Source organism: Schistosoma mansoni, chromosome 7 (genome assembly GCF_000237925.1).
Source record: "Schistosoma mansoni strain Puerto Rico chromosome 7, complete genome".
Taxonomy (NCBI): domain Eukaryota; kingdom Metazoa; phylum Platyhelminthes; class Trematoda; order Strigeidida; family Schistosomatidae; genus Schistosoma; species Schistosoma mansoni.
Genome location: NC_031501.1, coordinates 4,598,324 through 4,614,517, shown reverse-complemented (window position 1 = coordinate 4,614,517; position 16,194 = coordinate 4,598,324). Strand labels below are relative to the sequence as shown.

The following is a 16,194-nucleotide window of genomic DNA, read 5'->3' as shown; positions in this document are numbered from 1 at the left end:
ACTATATAACTGCAATAATTACTATTGAATAATCAATGTATATATTTAGTTTGAAAATTTTTAAACATATTTCTGAAGTAACTACAATTTGGAAATTTGAAACGCCTCACTTTAACTAAAATTTTCTAATAAACTTGAGTTACGTATAGTGTAGCTTTTACTTATATTTTCCGAACATTATATATATATATTCTCTTCGTTATTTTGTATGTTTACAATAGACAATGTCCATCTTGTCAATACTGCGAAGCTGATCAAAGAGTTGGTAGCTGCGGGTGTAGATCTTGATTTAATGGTAAGCAATCCTATATAATTGAACATATTCGTTTCCACTTTCATTCTTCTGTATAGTATATCACTTAAATGTAACTGATAGGTTGAATAAAAACGAATAAAGCTAACAAAATAAAGCTAATGAGGACGGAAAAATGTAGATGGAAGAAAAGGCTTATTGGTTTTGACACTAGTGTGTATAAGGTGTTTGAAAGCATGGGTTTTATCCTCTCACTAGATAATGTAAGTGTTTTTTTACTCATGAATTATATGTGATGTGATGAAGCATCAAACAGTATTTTTTACTTCAATAGTATTTTCGGGTTATGGGATATGCTGACTAATATCTTAATTCTTGTAGATTCTTTATCTATATGATACAATGTTAATTTGAATATCCTTTTTATAGTTTCTGTCTAGCAAATTTTCTATAATACTAATTTTATTCAATAATGGTTTTGTTTATTTTTACTTAGATTTATCCAGATGATGATCATTTTCTATCGAAAGGTAGAAATCTAGAAAGTTTGTATCGTAAAATGACCATATTTCTGCTTGATTGTTATAATAAAACATCAGTAAAGTATTCAATGGATTTATCAGTTAAAGATCTTTGAGAATAGAAAGAGAAAACAAATGAATTTAATGCGAAGGAACAAACGGTTGGATAGATATGCACTCATCAAAACAACATAACTAAATCTTTTTTTTAAATATAAGATCGCTTATTGTTATTTTTTATTGCATTACCAAATAAATCACATGTTAACATAGAAAATCTTGAGTCTTAGTAATAGCAATAATCATTTTACAGTGATAATCCTTGAAAGTCGAATATGAAATATGTAAATAAAATATTAATTCAATGAAAGTTGTATAATTCCTATTTTTTGAATGTTCTTCAAAATGTTTGCCCTTTTTTTCCCTATTACTTCAAATCAACTAGTTAAATTCAAGTGCTTTTCATTTGTCCAGAAATGTTTTGTGATAAAGTTCATCTAGAAGGATTACTAATAATTACTAATAAATTGACTCTATTATTTCATGTAACCCGTATATAATAGTTTATCCCTGTTTTTGTATTTTAATTTTCTACTCTTTCAACATTTAATTATTGTCTCTGATTTTCTTCAATACTTTTGTTTAAGCCAATTACAATTAATATCTTTTTAGAATACTGAGATAAAGTAACATTTTCATGTTTACTTTCGCTCATTCTTTCAAAAGATTATCATTCTCTCAAAAATAATCTTGTTCTAATCGGTAATTTTTCGTTTGAAAATGATCGGTGCGGCATGACTTTCAAAGGTATTGTGTACGTAATTATAGTATATTTGTAATAAATAAACATGCGCAGATAAAATGAATAAATAAACGCATCTGTCAACTTAAATCTTAAATGAATGCCACACATTCATTAACATTGATAAAGCTATTGTTAGCTGCAACAATGATGTCATTTGGTCTCATAAAAAAGGCATGGATAATATTAAATAGATTAAATTAATTTTCATATCATTCAGAATATGATTATTGATATCGTTTAAAACAACTGTATTTATTATTACTGCAAAAACTTTGAGACAAGAATTTGTTGATAATATTATAACAATTACTTACCTACATAGAAACCAATGTACATCAGTGAAAATGTTACTTGAAAAACACTAGTACAATTGGTAGCATTACGTTACGCTTTTATTTCTAACCGTGTTTTATTGCCTGATAGAACCATTTATCAAGCAAATTCCACTATAAACCAATGTTCGATAAACATTCATCATAAATCAGGTTGGTATCTGAACATCTCAGGTAACGTTTGTATGTGATCAAGTACGCACACTTCTAGTGAGTCATATATTTAGATCGAATAGTTGTTGAATACTTTCTGGTTTTGTCCAGCTGACATTACCATAAACTGGAGGAAATTTCATTTAAAATGTATAAAGATTCTGTATTCAATCATCCTACATAATAGTTAACCATTCATATGAACATTCTGAATAAAAATCTTAAATTTTCATACGGAAGTTTCACGTTTGACTATTAGCTTTAGTGATTCACTTGTTCACTCCCTTCAATTTTTCAAACCTGTATTGCATTTATTTCATAACGAAAGTAAAAATAGATTTATAATATCCTAATGGTTAGGAAATCAAATTCCTAGCGTTTTTCTACATGGTGTACGCCACTTCTTCAGAAAGCAAATAAACAAACGAAATAAATCAGCATAATTTCAAATAACACAAACGAGCTATGCAAAATTAATTACTTCAGTCAAAAACAAGTCTGGAAAATAACTAAATTGTTATATATTTATTATGTATTTCTTTTACTCTTGTTTATCCACGTTTGACGTAATAATCTCGGTGGGTTTTCTGGGTAAATTTAAACCCAGAAAAGTTTTGCACGGAATGAATGTGATGAATTGAAGTTAATATTATTGATTAGTATGTGTCCATTCACAAAAGTTGGTTAAAATTAGCGTTCTCCTTGGATTACTTTTAACCCAACAATCTAAAAACGACAACTAACCTTATTCATTTTCACTTTACAAAGTACATTTAGTATGAACTAAGAATAAATTTAGAAAAAAGTTTTTAAGAACGTCTTTTTGATGATAACAAAAGTGTCACCCGACTATCACAACAGAATTTGTGGTCTGGTGTCATTGGAGGAAATATTTGACTCGATGATATGAAATAGGTTGATTTTAATTGAAGACAAGCAGAATCTCATCCCAAGTATGATTGCTTGTTCAAGCATAGTTCTATGGATTTCGTAATTTAAATGATCACTAATAGACATTTTTATAACTTGTGATCATTCTTTAGCGACCAATAAATAAACCTTAGACCCCCGTCAACTGGAATAGTATTGTATACATTTACATCATCACAACTTACCATTGTTTCATTCTCTTCGTTAGATGATTCCCATATTTCGGATTTAAAGTCATAGAAGTTATAATCATATTATGTAAGTTATGTTGTTTTGGCTACAATATACTGACCAGTTATTTGGACAATGCATTAGTAAGGGCGTTTGTGAAGCTCATTATAAAACTTAGTGGGATATAAGTTTTATAAATTTCCGGTAAACTGTGGTAAGGTTATGTGGTGCTTGACTTGGGATTGACATAAGCATAGGGAGACACCGATGAATAGCTTGATTCCTTAAATAGTTTACCTACAGCTAATTTTGTTTGAAACCGTCTACATATTTCGGGCGTCAAACTTATTATGCAGTCTCGTGGATAGGTGTCCTGAAGCTTTTTCATCATAACCCATTTTATTCACGACTGCTGTTGTATTACTTTTGTCAGCACTGACTATTCAAATTCTTACGTCTTTTTATAGTGAATGTAGAGATCTCAATTTTTCTTGAAAGGTACTATGTTGAAGGAGTTTTTGTTTTGTCGAAATATGGGATGTTTTCAACTTTATATAAATAACTGTTTTTTCCGATAGATGTTCGACTAATTATTCTAGAATCGGAACAATTTCTATTGTCCTTACTCTAATAAGAGTGATATCATGAGTACTTGGGTTTTTGTGTTAGAGTTTATCAATAACTCTCACATAGTCAGGACTTAATATTATTGTTGGAGTTCTATTTCTGTTTTTAAATCGTCTAGTATTTCTTTGTCAACGACGAATCCAAATAATGGTGTTCGCTTCCGATAAAAATGCAAATAACAGTTGGCGGTTTGATTGGAACTATAAAACTTATTAGATCATCCAGGTTTTCGAATAGTCAGTTGTACTTTTTTCAGTAAATAGTTCATTTAATTTGATTTTCAACTCATTTGGATGTTACAATTAAATCATTCGTTTGATTATTAACAATCTACCCAGTGTTCAGTATATTTGTAATTATCAACTCCAACTTCGGTAATTGTTTAGCAGTAGGGTTTGATTGTGAATTTCATTTAAGGGATGGGCATGTGAAAGTTAGGCAGATAACAGATATTCAAAGTATTAAATATCTGACTTGTTAAAAATCGCCTTATTTTACCATTTACACGACCAAGAAAATCCATACTTATTTCGGAATAAGTTATTTATGCCTATTTAACCTGGAACACAGTCAGATTTTACAAAGTGAAGTCTACAATCGTTTTGGTTTACATTTTTGATAATATTGAAAACTATAATGCAAAATGAATGTTTGGTGAAAGAACTAATTTTATCTATAGAAGATGAAGAGAACTTAACTACGTCCTGTTGAGTATGGGAGATTTTCTTTTCACTGTAAACAAACATATACCTTCTTTTGTTTAGTTACTTTATTTAAATGCAACAGATATATCTTATAAATAAAGTGCGTTCTTTTGAATTCTCCTATTGTCATCAACTTCATAATACCTAAATAAATAATACCATATAAGATACAACATATTCTGTCTACAATATTTGAATATATTCTTTACAGTTTATATTCACTGGGTTCCACAACTCCGGAAAAATTCAGCTCATTATCAAATTCTTACAGCAACATCATTTCATACGCATTTAGCATCCAATATTTTCTACATTTTGGCTATCTGTTCCTGACCATCCTTTATTTTGTGAAACGTCTAAGAGGTAATTAACTGTTATATGTACTACTCGAAAACTCTACTGAATATTACTCTTCAAATAGCTGATATTGGAATATGTTGAGTATTTTTACGCTCATTAGTTAACTTAGATTTAAAAAAATTAAGTGAATCCCTCTCTTTACAGCATGAACTTTCATGACTGACCGAGTAATCAAAACTGATAAACCTTTACATAGCAATGAAGTAAGAAAGAAAAATATAGCATCTAACTTATCGCCTGACTGATCTGGTAATAATACATAAATCATTTTCTCTGAAGTCGTACACTGGCCAGCCTCTCTCTAAACTCTATCTGAACGTATTTATCAAAAAGTGTGTTTCCTTAAAAATTCAAGAATTACACTGTATTTGAAAAATATTTTGAAGGATTGGTAGTATACATTGTAATATGATAAGTATTAATTTCTAGAGTTATTCATTGCGTACTCTGATAACTGTGGATGAATTAGGATCAGCCTATTTTATTGTAATCAGGAATGCTCAGTTGTATATTTATAAAACAATTAACATTTTACGCAAACACCATAGACTTTTCAGACTAAGGTTCACAGTTTTACTTAATATATTTTATTATGTGTTTGAGCTACTTGTAAGTAGGTGAATTTCTCTTACTATAACACATTTGTAAGTAACTCAACTTGATCAAATTTTTTACCTGAGCAGTTTGATGAAATATATAGCTTCATGCATAACTCACAGTAAAATCCCTAGTTGTCATGTTGCCAGCAAGTTGTGTAGATGTTGATAAGATTTATCTGGTCAAGAAACTAGCTTATTTATAGTGTAAGATGAAATTTCGTAGTACGACTTCATATGTTATATGAATTGTGAAACGTTGGGAATTTTTTGTTTCTGCCAACCCTCTCTTCCTTCTTACTGATCAACTTTCTTTTGAGCAAATTAATTTTCTTAATTGAGAGCCAAACAACTTTATGAACACGTTTATGCACTGACTGAAATTTATCTCCTCCAATTACACTACATTTATGTCATTACTTACGTTTCTGTAAATGTGTTTGAATCACGCGATTTTTTATTCTATGGAATAATCGACAGAAATTCTTCGATTTGTATAGAATATGTAATGAATCCATCAAATAAACGAGCCTTAACTAAAAAGCTACATTTGTTTTCCTCGATCTATTGACGAAAGAACTAAATTGAAATAAACCTTAAGCTTACCAACAGCATAACTTATTTCACTTGAGTTATGCGGAACTTTTATGCAACCGCTTATCTACATTTAGGATCAGAATAGTGAGCATAACAAGTTCAACAAACGAAATCAATTAGTTAACAAATAAGACAATGTACTTTGTTGTCAAAAAATCAAGTCAACATGATAATAATACTCTTCTGTTTATTAGTTAAATAAAAACAATTTAGTAGGGATATATTTTTAATACGTATTTTCTAGAAGAGTTGAGTAATCTGGTTAGTACTCAATCATCCAGAACTGTGTTCCAGTTAGCAGAAAGGAGTCGGTTGTATTATTCGTCAAATAAATCGCACGGATTTGAATTCTGTTTTAAATGAGGAATTAACGGTTCTAGGAAAAACATTTTAAAATGGCTTTCCGTCAAAATTCATCTATACGAATATAAAACTTCAATTTTTAAAAGAATCGATAACGTTTGTGCCGAAAATACTCACTGCCTAAAGGTCGAACTCAAACCTAACACAGTTGCAAACAACTTAAATGGGAGGATTTCAAATAGTGTCAAAAACCTCTCTTTAGATCATATCTAACCGTATCGTTCTGTAGTCTGTTTGGGGTTGAACGATAATCTAAAAGATGGGCTCTTTCATCTAACTATTTAAATGTGTATTTATCGATGCGCTTATCCCTATTGAACTTGTCATACCACTTGTTAGATATAAGTGTTGTCCTATAGTGTTTATGAATACGGAAGAAAATAAGTGACTAACTGATTATTTTATGTAATGTTGATTGTAATCTTTACTTATGTGCTAAAGTTAGTAAACTTCTAACTTGATAAAATTAGCATGAAACTGTATGAATTTAGTAGAACTTGTGAACACAGTATTGTTAGATTGAGACTCTATGAAGTCAGTGTTTAATATAAATGAAAATAATTAGTAAAGAAGTAAGTTGGTTTATAGCACATGAAAATATTCAGCAAATTAGTTAAATTCAGTAATGTAAATGTCCACAATTTTAACATATGGCATTACATAATTTACTCATTCAAGCTATGCTTTATTTTTGCGATAGTTTATTTATGGATTTATAACTTTTAAGTCAAACGCATTTCTCACCTTGTTAAATTTCAATTAGAGAAGCTACATCAATTCTTTTCTTCAGCCGTTTATTTTACTTTTATAAATTTCTTAGAATAGTTTTTTCGTATCAAATAAACGCATTTTTGTAAAACGATAACAAATTTCGTAACACTTCTACCCTAGGTTATCTCTTCATGATACTGAAGAAACTAATACTCGAATATTGTTCAAAGTTCTCACAACTATGATACTTTTAATGAATCAGGAATATAGACAACAATCATACCATAAAATAAATGATTTACTTTGATTATTATCAGCTGCAATCTTTTACTTTAAATTACATGTATGATAATGGTCATGATTATTTATGATAGTGTCAGGAAACCAATAAAATGATGTAAATTTAAGGATTTTTGGCAGGCATTTCTCTATGGTTTTCAACTGAAACCTTTTATTATGATAAAAATTAAAGATATACATAGATATAAATATATTTCAACCGAATCACATGCAATTGTCTGTTATCAGTTTATAATAACTGTTAGTTGAACGCACGTTAAACACAGTATAGAAAATTCACCGATCCATCATTTCTACAAGGAAACGGAGACAAAAGAAAGTAATGAAACAAGTTCAATCAACATTAACTTTTCTGACATATTTTAACTTCAACTAATAGTAGCATGAACTCAAAACATTTTTTCAAAACTTTTGGCTACTTAATTTTATATCAGTAACACATATTCTCAAGCTTAGAAACTAAAATCCATTAGTTCTATTTTGTCAGTAGATCAATTATCAAGTGTTATAGCAAACCTACTTTTGGTTTGAGTATACATTCTCGAGAAAATAACAATTTTCAAACACAGCATCCTTGATTTTAGCCACTTTTCAAGTTCGTACAAATACATAAGTTATTTCATAATCACTAAGGAATATATTACGACATAATTAATGGTAAAATGTAATGATCATTTGCATATGAATAAAACAGTTCGGATTTAAAATTGATGTAATGTAAATAAACCTAGCTGTACTCTAGTTTGTAATAACATTCCGATTTAGTTTCTTATTCAATTTTTCCGAAACATATGTTTCTGATTCAAGAAACCTTCATTTCACTAAAAGCGTTTGCAAGCTACCTGATTATACATAAATTCACGTAATGAGCTAGCTTACGAAGTAATTTTGTTTGTACAGAAGGATTATAGGAAATTATTTAGGGACTTGATTAACCCAGGCAACTAGTGTGAATCAATGAATATAAACAGATTTGTTTTAGAACTTTTAATCATTTTTAGTTTTCTAACTTTGAGGACTCCCATAAAACAACTGTTAAAGGATTTTCAGCTTCCAATATTTTTTCAGATGATACCTATAATCAGTGATAATTAACTATAAACCATACAGTTCTACAAAACTCTTTACTTCATTTGTAAGAATTCTATTCTGGATTACACGTCAATATTAAGTAAAAATTTACTTTACATCTAACTTTCAATTAAAAATTTTGTTTTCAATACAATCCAGTTGAGAATTATGAAAATGTAGTTTACAGCAATTAGTCCTTTTTATAAATTACGATAGGGCAATGAAATGATCAACTCTGTCGTCTCATTGCTCTATTGAACTTAAAATGTAGTTGCTCGTAGCATATTTTTAGTCGGTAAAGTGAAGCATCACAAGTGTAATCTTCTTTCAATAATTAACTCTAGAATATCACACTTTAAATTCATTTTGTTCCATAAGTTCACTTTTTAATTCTAATGTGTATAGTTGCATCAACAAAACGTACTGATTGGATTAAAAAGTGACTGTATTAACATACACACGAACAGAAGTGGTTGTTTGAATAATTTGAATGCTTAGTTTCCAAAACTTATGTGGGCATTTACATGTTATATCTATCCAAAAGTTTGTTTCTATAAAATCAAATATCATCGAAATCCCATTCTTCAACAGTATCGTTTTTCCATCATCGCAAAATGTATTACTACTACTAATTTCTTGATAGAAATAAACAGACCAGATATTCAGTGGCTACAGTTTAAATTCATGAAAATGAACTCTAGGTCGTTAAACTGTTTTATACATCATCTAAAAACATTGTAAGTTGGAGTCAACTGACGTCGGAAAACGGGCAACAGGCTAATCCTCAGAGACACACAGTGGACAAACTTAAAGGAGTTCCGCATTATTCACATCTATATTAAATGTTCAATATTGAAATTCTTGTTCCAATACTTTGTTAATAATATTTAAAATGTTATGAAGCTTCTCAGTACGTTATAGAACTTTCGTATTATTTGGTTAGAAGGTTTTTTTAAGATTTGTTCGTCTTGACGAAAATTTATATCACATGTTGATGTCACTTTAAGAACCACTAAAAATCATAAAGTGATGAAAGTATATTTCATCTTAGGTTGGAACTCCAAAGTAATGTCAGCTCATTAGCTCATTCGATTTCACATCAATGACCATCAGTACTAGAAATAAGCACCCAGCTGTAAAATAGCTGAATCAACATCAAAATAGTTCACATCCCCAGCATGTCTGCCTGAAGATAATGGAGGAAAGTTATTTCTCACATTTAGTTCCCTTTATTGTGATCACTAGAACAAGAACAAAGAATTTAACACAATAACATGAATCCATTTTACTTCGCTAGATTCTCATCATTTGCTTACAACCTACATTATTTAAAATCAACATTGATGTAAAGTGCTTTAGCAGTTGTTACATTAGTAGAACACTCATTAGGATCCACGTTCCATTGCAACAACATGTTCAAAAAAGTCTCGCGTCACTTATATTCAAGGATTTTAGCAGTGCTTGTGCAAAATATCTCTGTGTCACAGGGCATCAAGTTGAAAGACTTAAGTAATTCAACATCAATCAACAGTTGAATAATGTTCTTCTATCTAAACCCAGTGGATCCGTGGCCGTTAAACCACTAAATTCGGACTTATTCATCCAAAAGGACACAGCTGCGACTCTATCCTTACCATGGTGATTTTGTAGTCATTTTATCACACCGATTTTCTGTAATTTCCTTCGCTCTTTTCTGATTTAATTGGATGACTTACTTTGAAGTCATAACCTTATTATTTGTTTATATATTTGACAGAATGATCTCAATTCATGGTATTTTTAATTATTACTAATTCATGTTCAGCTACTTAAAAATATGTCAACAACATCCGTAATTAATACGACGGACCACAATGCAATGTCGTGCAAGGAGGATGGCAGACAGATACATTCCAAATAAAGGCTGGAGTCAGACGAGACTCTTTACTCTACCCCTTTCTCCTTCTTCTGCTGATTGACCGAATTATGAAGACCTCCTCATCTGAGGGTAAACACGGAATACAATGGATAGCTTGGATGCAACTAGATGATCTGAACGTTGCAGATAGCCTAGCTTTTCTATCCCATACACACCAACAAATACTGGTCAAGACAACCAGTGTAGCAAAAGCCTCTGCATCAGTAGGTCTCAACACACATAGAAGGGAAAATGCAAGATCTTCAAATACAACACGGACAACATCAACACAACCACACTTGATGGAGGAACTCTGGGAGATGTGGAATGTTTCACGTGTCTGTGTAGCATCATCAGTGAACATGGAGGATCTGATGCAGACGTAAAGGCGAGGATTGGCAAAGCAAGGACAGCATTCTTACAGTTGAAGAACATATGGAACTCAAAATAACTTTCCACCAATATCGAAGTAACAATCTTCAACACGAGCATCAAGACAGTTCTACTGTACAGATGTGAAACGTGGCGAACTACTACAACCACCATCAAGAATATACGAGCATTTATAAACAGTTGTCTACATAAGATACTCAATATCCTTGAGCCAGATACCATCAGCAGTAGCCTACTGTGGGAGGGTGCAAATCAGCTTCGAACTGAAGAGGAAATTAGGAAAAGTCGTTTGAAGTGGATAGGACATACTTTGATGAAATCACCAAACTGCATTACGAGGCAAGCGGTAACTTGTAATTCTGAAGGGAAATGGAAAAGTGGGATGCCGAAGAACACACTACGTCTGGAATCGGAGGCATACATGAAAAGGATGAATGTTAACTGTATATTATTAAATCCTAGTGAAGGCGTAAGTACAGGTAACTTCCAGGATCTATTAATGGACTATTATTCTATATATATTCTTACTGTTTAACTAAGTAAGTAGATTGTGTATATCTATATTCATCTTATTTCAAGCTTCGTTTTGACCTATGGATTATTATTATTACACGATTCACTGTCCGTAAATTATATTCAGTTTATTGATTACTGTCTGCCATGTTCACAGCCACATTTGGCTTGAATCTGTACAAATATTATTTTCTATTTTATGGTGTGATGCTCTCTATTTAAAGTTATTTCTTTTCAATACGCTACATTGATGATTTTTTCCAGTCGCCATATTTTAGGATAACTTTAATGCATTCACAATCGGTATACACATACACTGCATGTCTGGATGTGTGGTGCGCGCCAAAATAGTCTCAAAATTATACCAAACAGCTGTTCAGTTCTGCACGGTTCAGGAATATTCCTCAGTTGACATAAAAATTTGCATTAATATTTTTATGCCTACATAGTGGTTCTCTTATATATATATATATAATCGAAAAAAAATTAATTATAGGTGAAATGTTTGCAAAGAATTAACCTTCCATTTTGCAAATTATTTGATTGATACACTTGATATCGTAATGTCTAATTTCTTTAAAATTAATCGTCCTTTCAACTATCAAGTCATGTTAATCTGAGGTCATAACTGTGAATATCAACCTTGATCTGATTGTCTAATTTATGAAATTTCTATCTGATTTACCTACAGAAGCATAAATTGCACATTTTAATATGTCATTTTCAATCATTTCTATTAGTTATTTTCTGATTTATAATGAATGTCTCCATCAAATATAATTAACGGACACTGACTAATCTACTTCATTTCTGAATATGGTAACATAATTGTTCATATATGATCACTTAATATATATGTATATAGGTCACGTATTTTTATTCCCACCACGGTAGCTAACAATTCAATAGACCGTTTGATTTTAATTCGATTAAATTAAAAAGTTTAAGGACATTCAACTATCGTTTCCTTTTTTGATATAATGAACTAAAGAGAATGAAATGTTTAAATTACAATTAGTTATCTCCAATTTAAAATGAAATCTCATTGATTAATGTTGTTTTAACACAAAGATGAATATTGAGTGTTCTAGAAATTTTATATGCATAAACTATAATTAATAATTAGCTAGTTTCCTATTACAGTATAAATGGTCTATCACAATCACTTGTGACTTCTAAGCTTTCCAATAGATAATTTTTGTAATATTCAAATATTCATTTTTTTTTAGGCTGAGTATAGTTCATTTCGGAAGTTAGTTTTTATAATGAACTAAAATGGACTGAAAGGTCCTTGTAAATTATGGAGAACTATTTGCTAGTTTTAAAGTTTGTATCATAGTACACCTATCCCTTCAACAGAAATCAAGTTTATTAACTTCAGTTTATGTGGCGAGCAGAATGCTTTAAGAGTGTTCAATCAATGAAAGTCAACCACATAGATACTACCGACAGCTATAAACAGTATTCACATCATGTTGCAAATTGAATCACTTCGATATAGATGACCTTTTAGGTTCAATAATAGTTCTTTTTATTAGCAATGTAAAGACGAAATTTCAGCTGATGAATACCTGTAGTACTAAAAGAAATCTGTGTGGGTTTTTAGAATAATTCAAGTCGATCAATGGTAAGTATTCTGATTAGTTGGATATAACCTGCATTGAACTTAAATGTTAGCTTCTTACACCACGTTGATGTTAACATGAACTAACTGATTCTATACTTTGTCACCCAACTCAGTAGCTCCATTGTTCGTAAATGTAGTCAGAAAGATCAAATAGTGTAAACCCCCTTTAATATTTAATCACGTTGAAAAAAATTGATAAGTATTCTGTAAACTGAATAAATGTCTGTGTAAATGGACATAAACTGTCTTTAAAATCAGTAGACATTCAGTAATTTGTTTGGGTATCACATAAAATATCATCAACATTCTCAATATTTTTTTAATTGTATCAATAAAACTATATGGATCAACGGTGGCTTATTTTTCAAGTCCACTTTAGACTGATAATAGCATTTCGTCTAACCAATTAAGAGTTGAATATGATTATGATTTATTCATATTCTGATGAATAAACTCATCGTCACGTCCATCGGTATCTGAAACCATACAGCGGCCTTCAACCATGTTTTCTTTGAGCTACGAAGTAATCTAATTCAAATTCAGCACTGGCCATCTTACTCAAGCATAAATTTTCATAATATTTTCTTTCGTATCCAAATAGTTTGTCGATAATTTCATTAAATGATGATATTATTATTTATTAGGAAAGCGGTATGTATAAATTGCTGGTATCAATACCAAACTAACTACAACCTCATAATTAGTTTAAAATGCTGTATTCAAATTGGTTTTATATTATATTATGGCTTTATGGAAATTTTAAACATCAAAGAAAATAAACTACGTTCAATTGTGACGTTTAAGTAACACAAGAGCTTATAAAGGTCAATTTCCTTGTTTGACTTTTTAGGTAAATGATCTGATTAAAATCTACAAAATGATACCTAAAAAAGCTTCAAAACACAAGTTTTTAACTTTAAACATTTCAATAAACATAAATTTAATGTTATTGCTATATATATATATATATATATATATATATATATATATATATATATATAATGATAAATTTCAAATGTTTCAGTGTTATGCTTACCGTATAATCTTTTACCAAAACGTTGTGGCACAAATCCTTTATCATAGTGTCATAAAGAAACATTAGGAAAAGAAGAAAATATGATAAGATTTTATTTTCTATCTATAATATAACTAAAATGTTTTATAGTTGAAATCATGAGTCAATTGAAGCTAGACCACCATGGAAAACCTGGAAGCACTGAACGCTCTTTTCTTCCTATAGTGAGTTATCAACTCACTGAAGACTATGGTGGACGGTTGCTAAATTTCGTGGATTGTTTGAAGTTAGGCATTAACACCGTCGGAGCCGGCTCAGTGGTCTAGTGGTTAAGCGCACGCGCGCGAGACTGATAGGTCCTGGGTTCGAACCTCGCGAGGTCGGATCGTGGATACGCACTGCTGAGGAGTCCCACAATAGGACGAAACGGCCGTCCAGTGCTTCTGGGTTTTCCATGATGGTCTAGCTTCAATTGACTCGTGATTTCAACAATAAAATTACTAAAATCTTCACACAAAACCCCTTCTGATAAACTAAAATGTCAAATATAAATGAATTTTTATATTTACTTACAAATAAATATGTAAATCATATAGTTTTTAGAAAACCTATTACCTATTTCTTTGGTTTACTTATATTTTGGAATGAAATTATAATATAAATTCATATGGATTAAATTGAATACAACATCATGAATGTCATATCTATCGAGTGCGTACTTGCCCAGTTGATATATGTGAGTCATAATAACGCCCAATTAGAGAGCAGTAAATTATCGATCAGAGCAATGATACACAAAAGCCGTATGAACAGTCTTGAGTACTTATCAGTCCTGCTTTCTACCTAGCCAGCCAGTTAAGTCCAGAATACCAATAACAGCCTCTGCAATGTGAATCATTATTCTCAAACATACTGGGTTTATATACCAAACAAACTGACCACATCGTACCATAAAATAGAAAATAACATTTGTACAAGATTTGGCCAAATTTGGCTGTGAATAGGAGGAACAGTAATTGATAGACTGGATATAACTCAAGAATGGTAAATCGTATAATAATAGTTCAAAGGTCAAAGTAAAAACTCATAATAAAAAAAATGACTGAATATTTAAGTTACTTAACAATTATACAATAGGAAATATACGTATCGTATTGGTCCACAAATAGTCCTCAAAGTTACCATTCATAAATCTCCACGGGCTATAACAATCATCATCAACTCATAATGTATCTCAATAATGAAATAACAAAATAAGAAGCATTTAAATCAACCCCATTGATAAACTATCATAAAAAGTCTGTATTTTAATTGGTTTCATATGATAGTGTTAAATTCATGTTGGTAGCCTAAATCAGTGCCTGATTCGAAAAAAAACAACAAATAAATATGTTATAAATCGTTTTATTATAAAATAGTTTGATAAACGTTTTGGATAGTTATTTACTGTTGAAATGACTGAAAATATGAATATTCATGTTTCACATCAGTTTTCAAAGTAACTCACTTACGTAACAGAAGAATTATCTCAGAAAGAAGTACTAATAGTAATCATGTCCTCCCTAGTAACTAAACAACATGATAGATTTCGAATGTTTTATTGAGAAGCCGTAGTCACTACTCCGAATATGATGAATAATGATTAGCACAAAAGATCTAAATTTATGAACTTACAGAAAATGGAAATTTAAACTTTTTTTATTCAAGTAGGTTCACTAAAGGTAACTACTTTGCTACAAAGTCTGGAGTTTAATCTCTGAAAATCCCGTTGTTCGGTTGATCATTTGTCTTTTATCACTATTTTTCAAATGCAACCAACCTAAGATCAATTCTTGGTATAGACTGTCGTCTAACTGTGTAAATTTTATTAAATTATCATAGAAGCTGATAAATTTATTCACTTACTGCTCATTCTTAAATTTAAATTGACCGTTATTCCTCTGATTACTCTGATTTGTTGATCACTTCTAAATCTTCATATCCATCATTCCCAATTCGTTTTTATCGTAATTACCTTGATACCTTTTATTACATATTATATTCACACAACAATCTTATTATTATTACTATTACCATTACTATTTATCATTATTATCTCAATTGACAAGATGAAATTCTCCTACTATGCATTTTATTCACACAATTTCTTGGCATTTTCATTTTTTCTAAATTACTATTATATCGATTGTGACTAGACACTTGATTACAAATCACTTTGACCTTTATTAAATCACCTTTCTAATTTACAAATAACA

At 30.4% G+C, this 16,194-nt stretch overlaps 1 protein-coding gene across 1 annotated transcript in view; it reads left to right on the top strand.

The window, feature by feature from the left end:
* Positions 1-1,051, top strand: part of Smp_057530 (subfamily S9B unassigned peptidase (S09 family)) — a gene marked incomplete at its 5' end in the record, with an annotated part of 41,809 nt that extends 40,758 nt beyond the window's left edge. Inside the window, 2 exons of the mRNA XM_018798667.1 lie at positions 222-295; positions 750-1,051. Of these exons, the coding sequence (XP_018653586.1) occupies positions 222-295; positions 750-890 (215 nt within the window). The 3' untranslated portion in view covers positions 891-1,051. The remainder of the gene's footprint in view (positions 1-221; positions 296-749) is intronic.
* Positions 1,052-16,194: the final 15,143 nt, after the last annotated feature.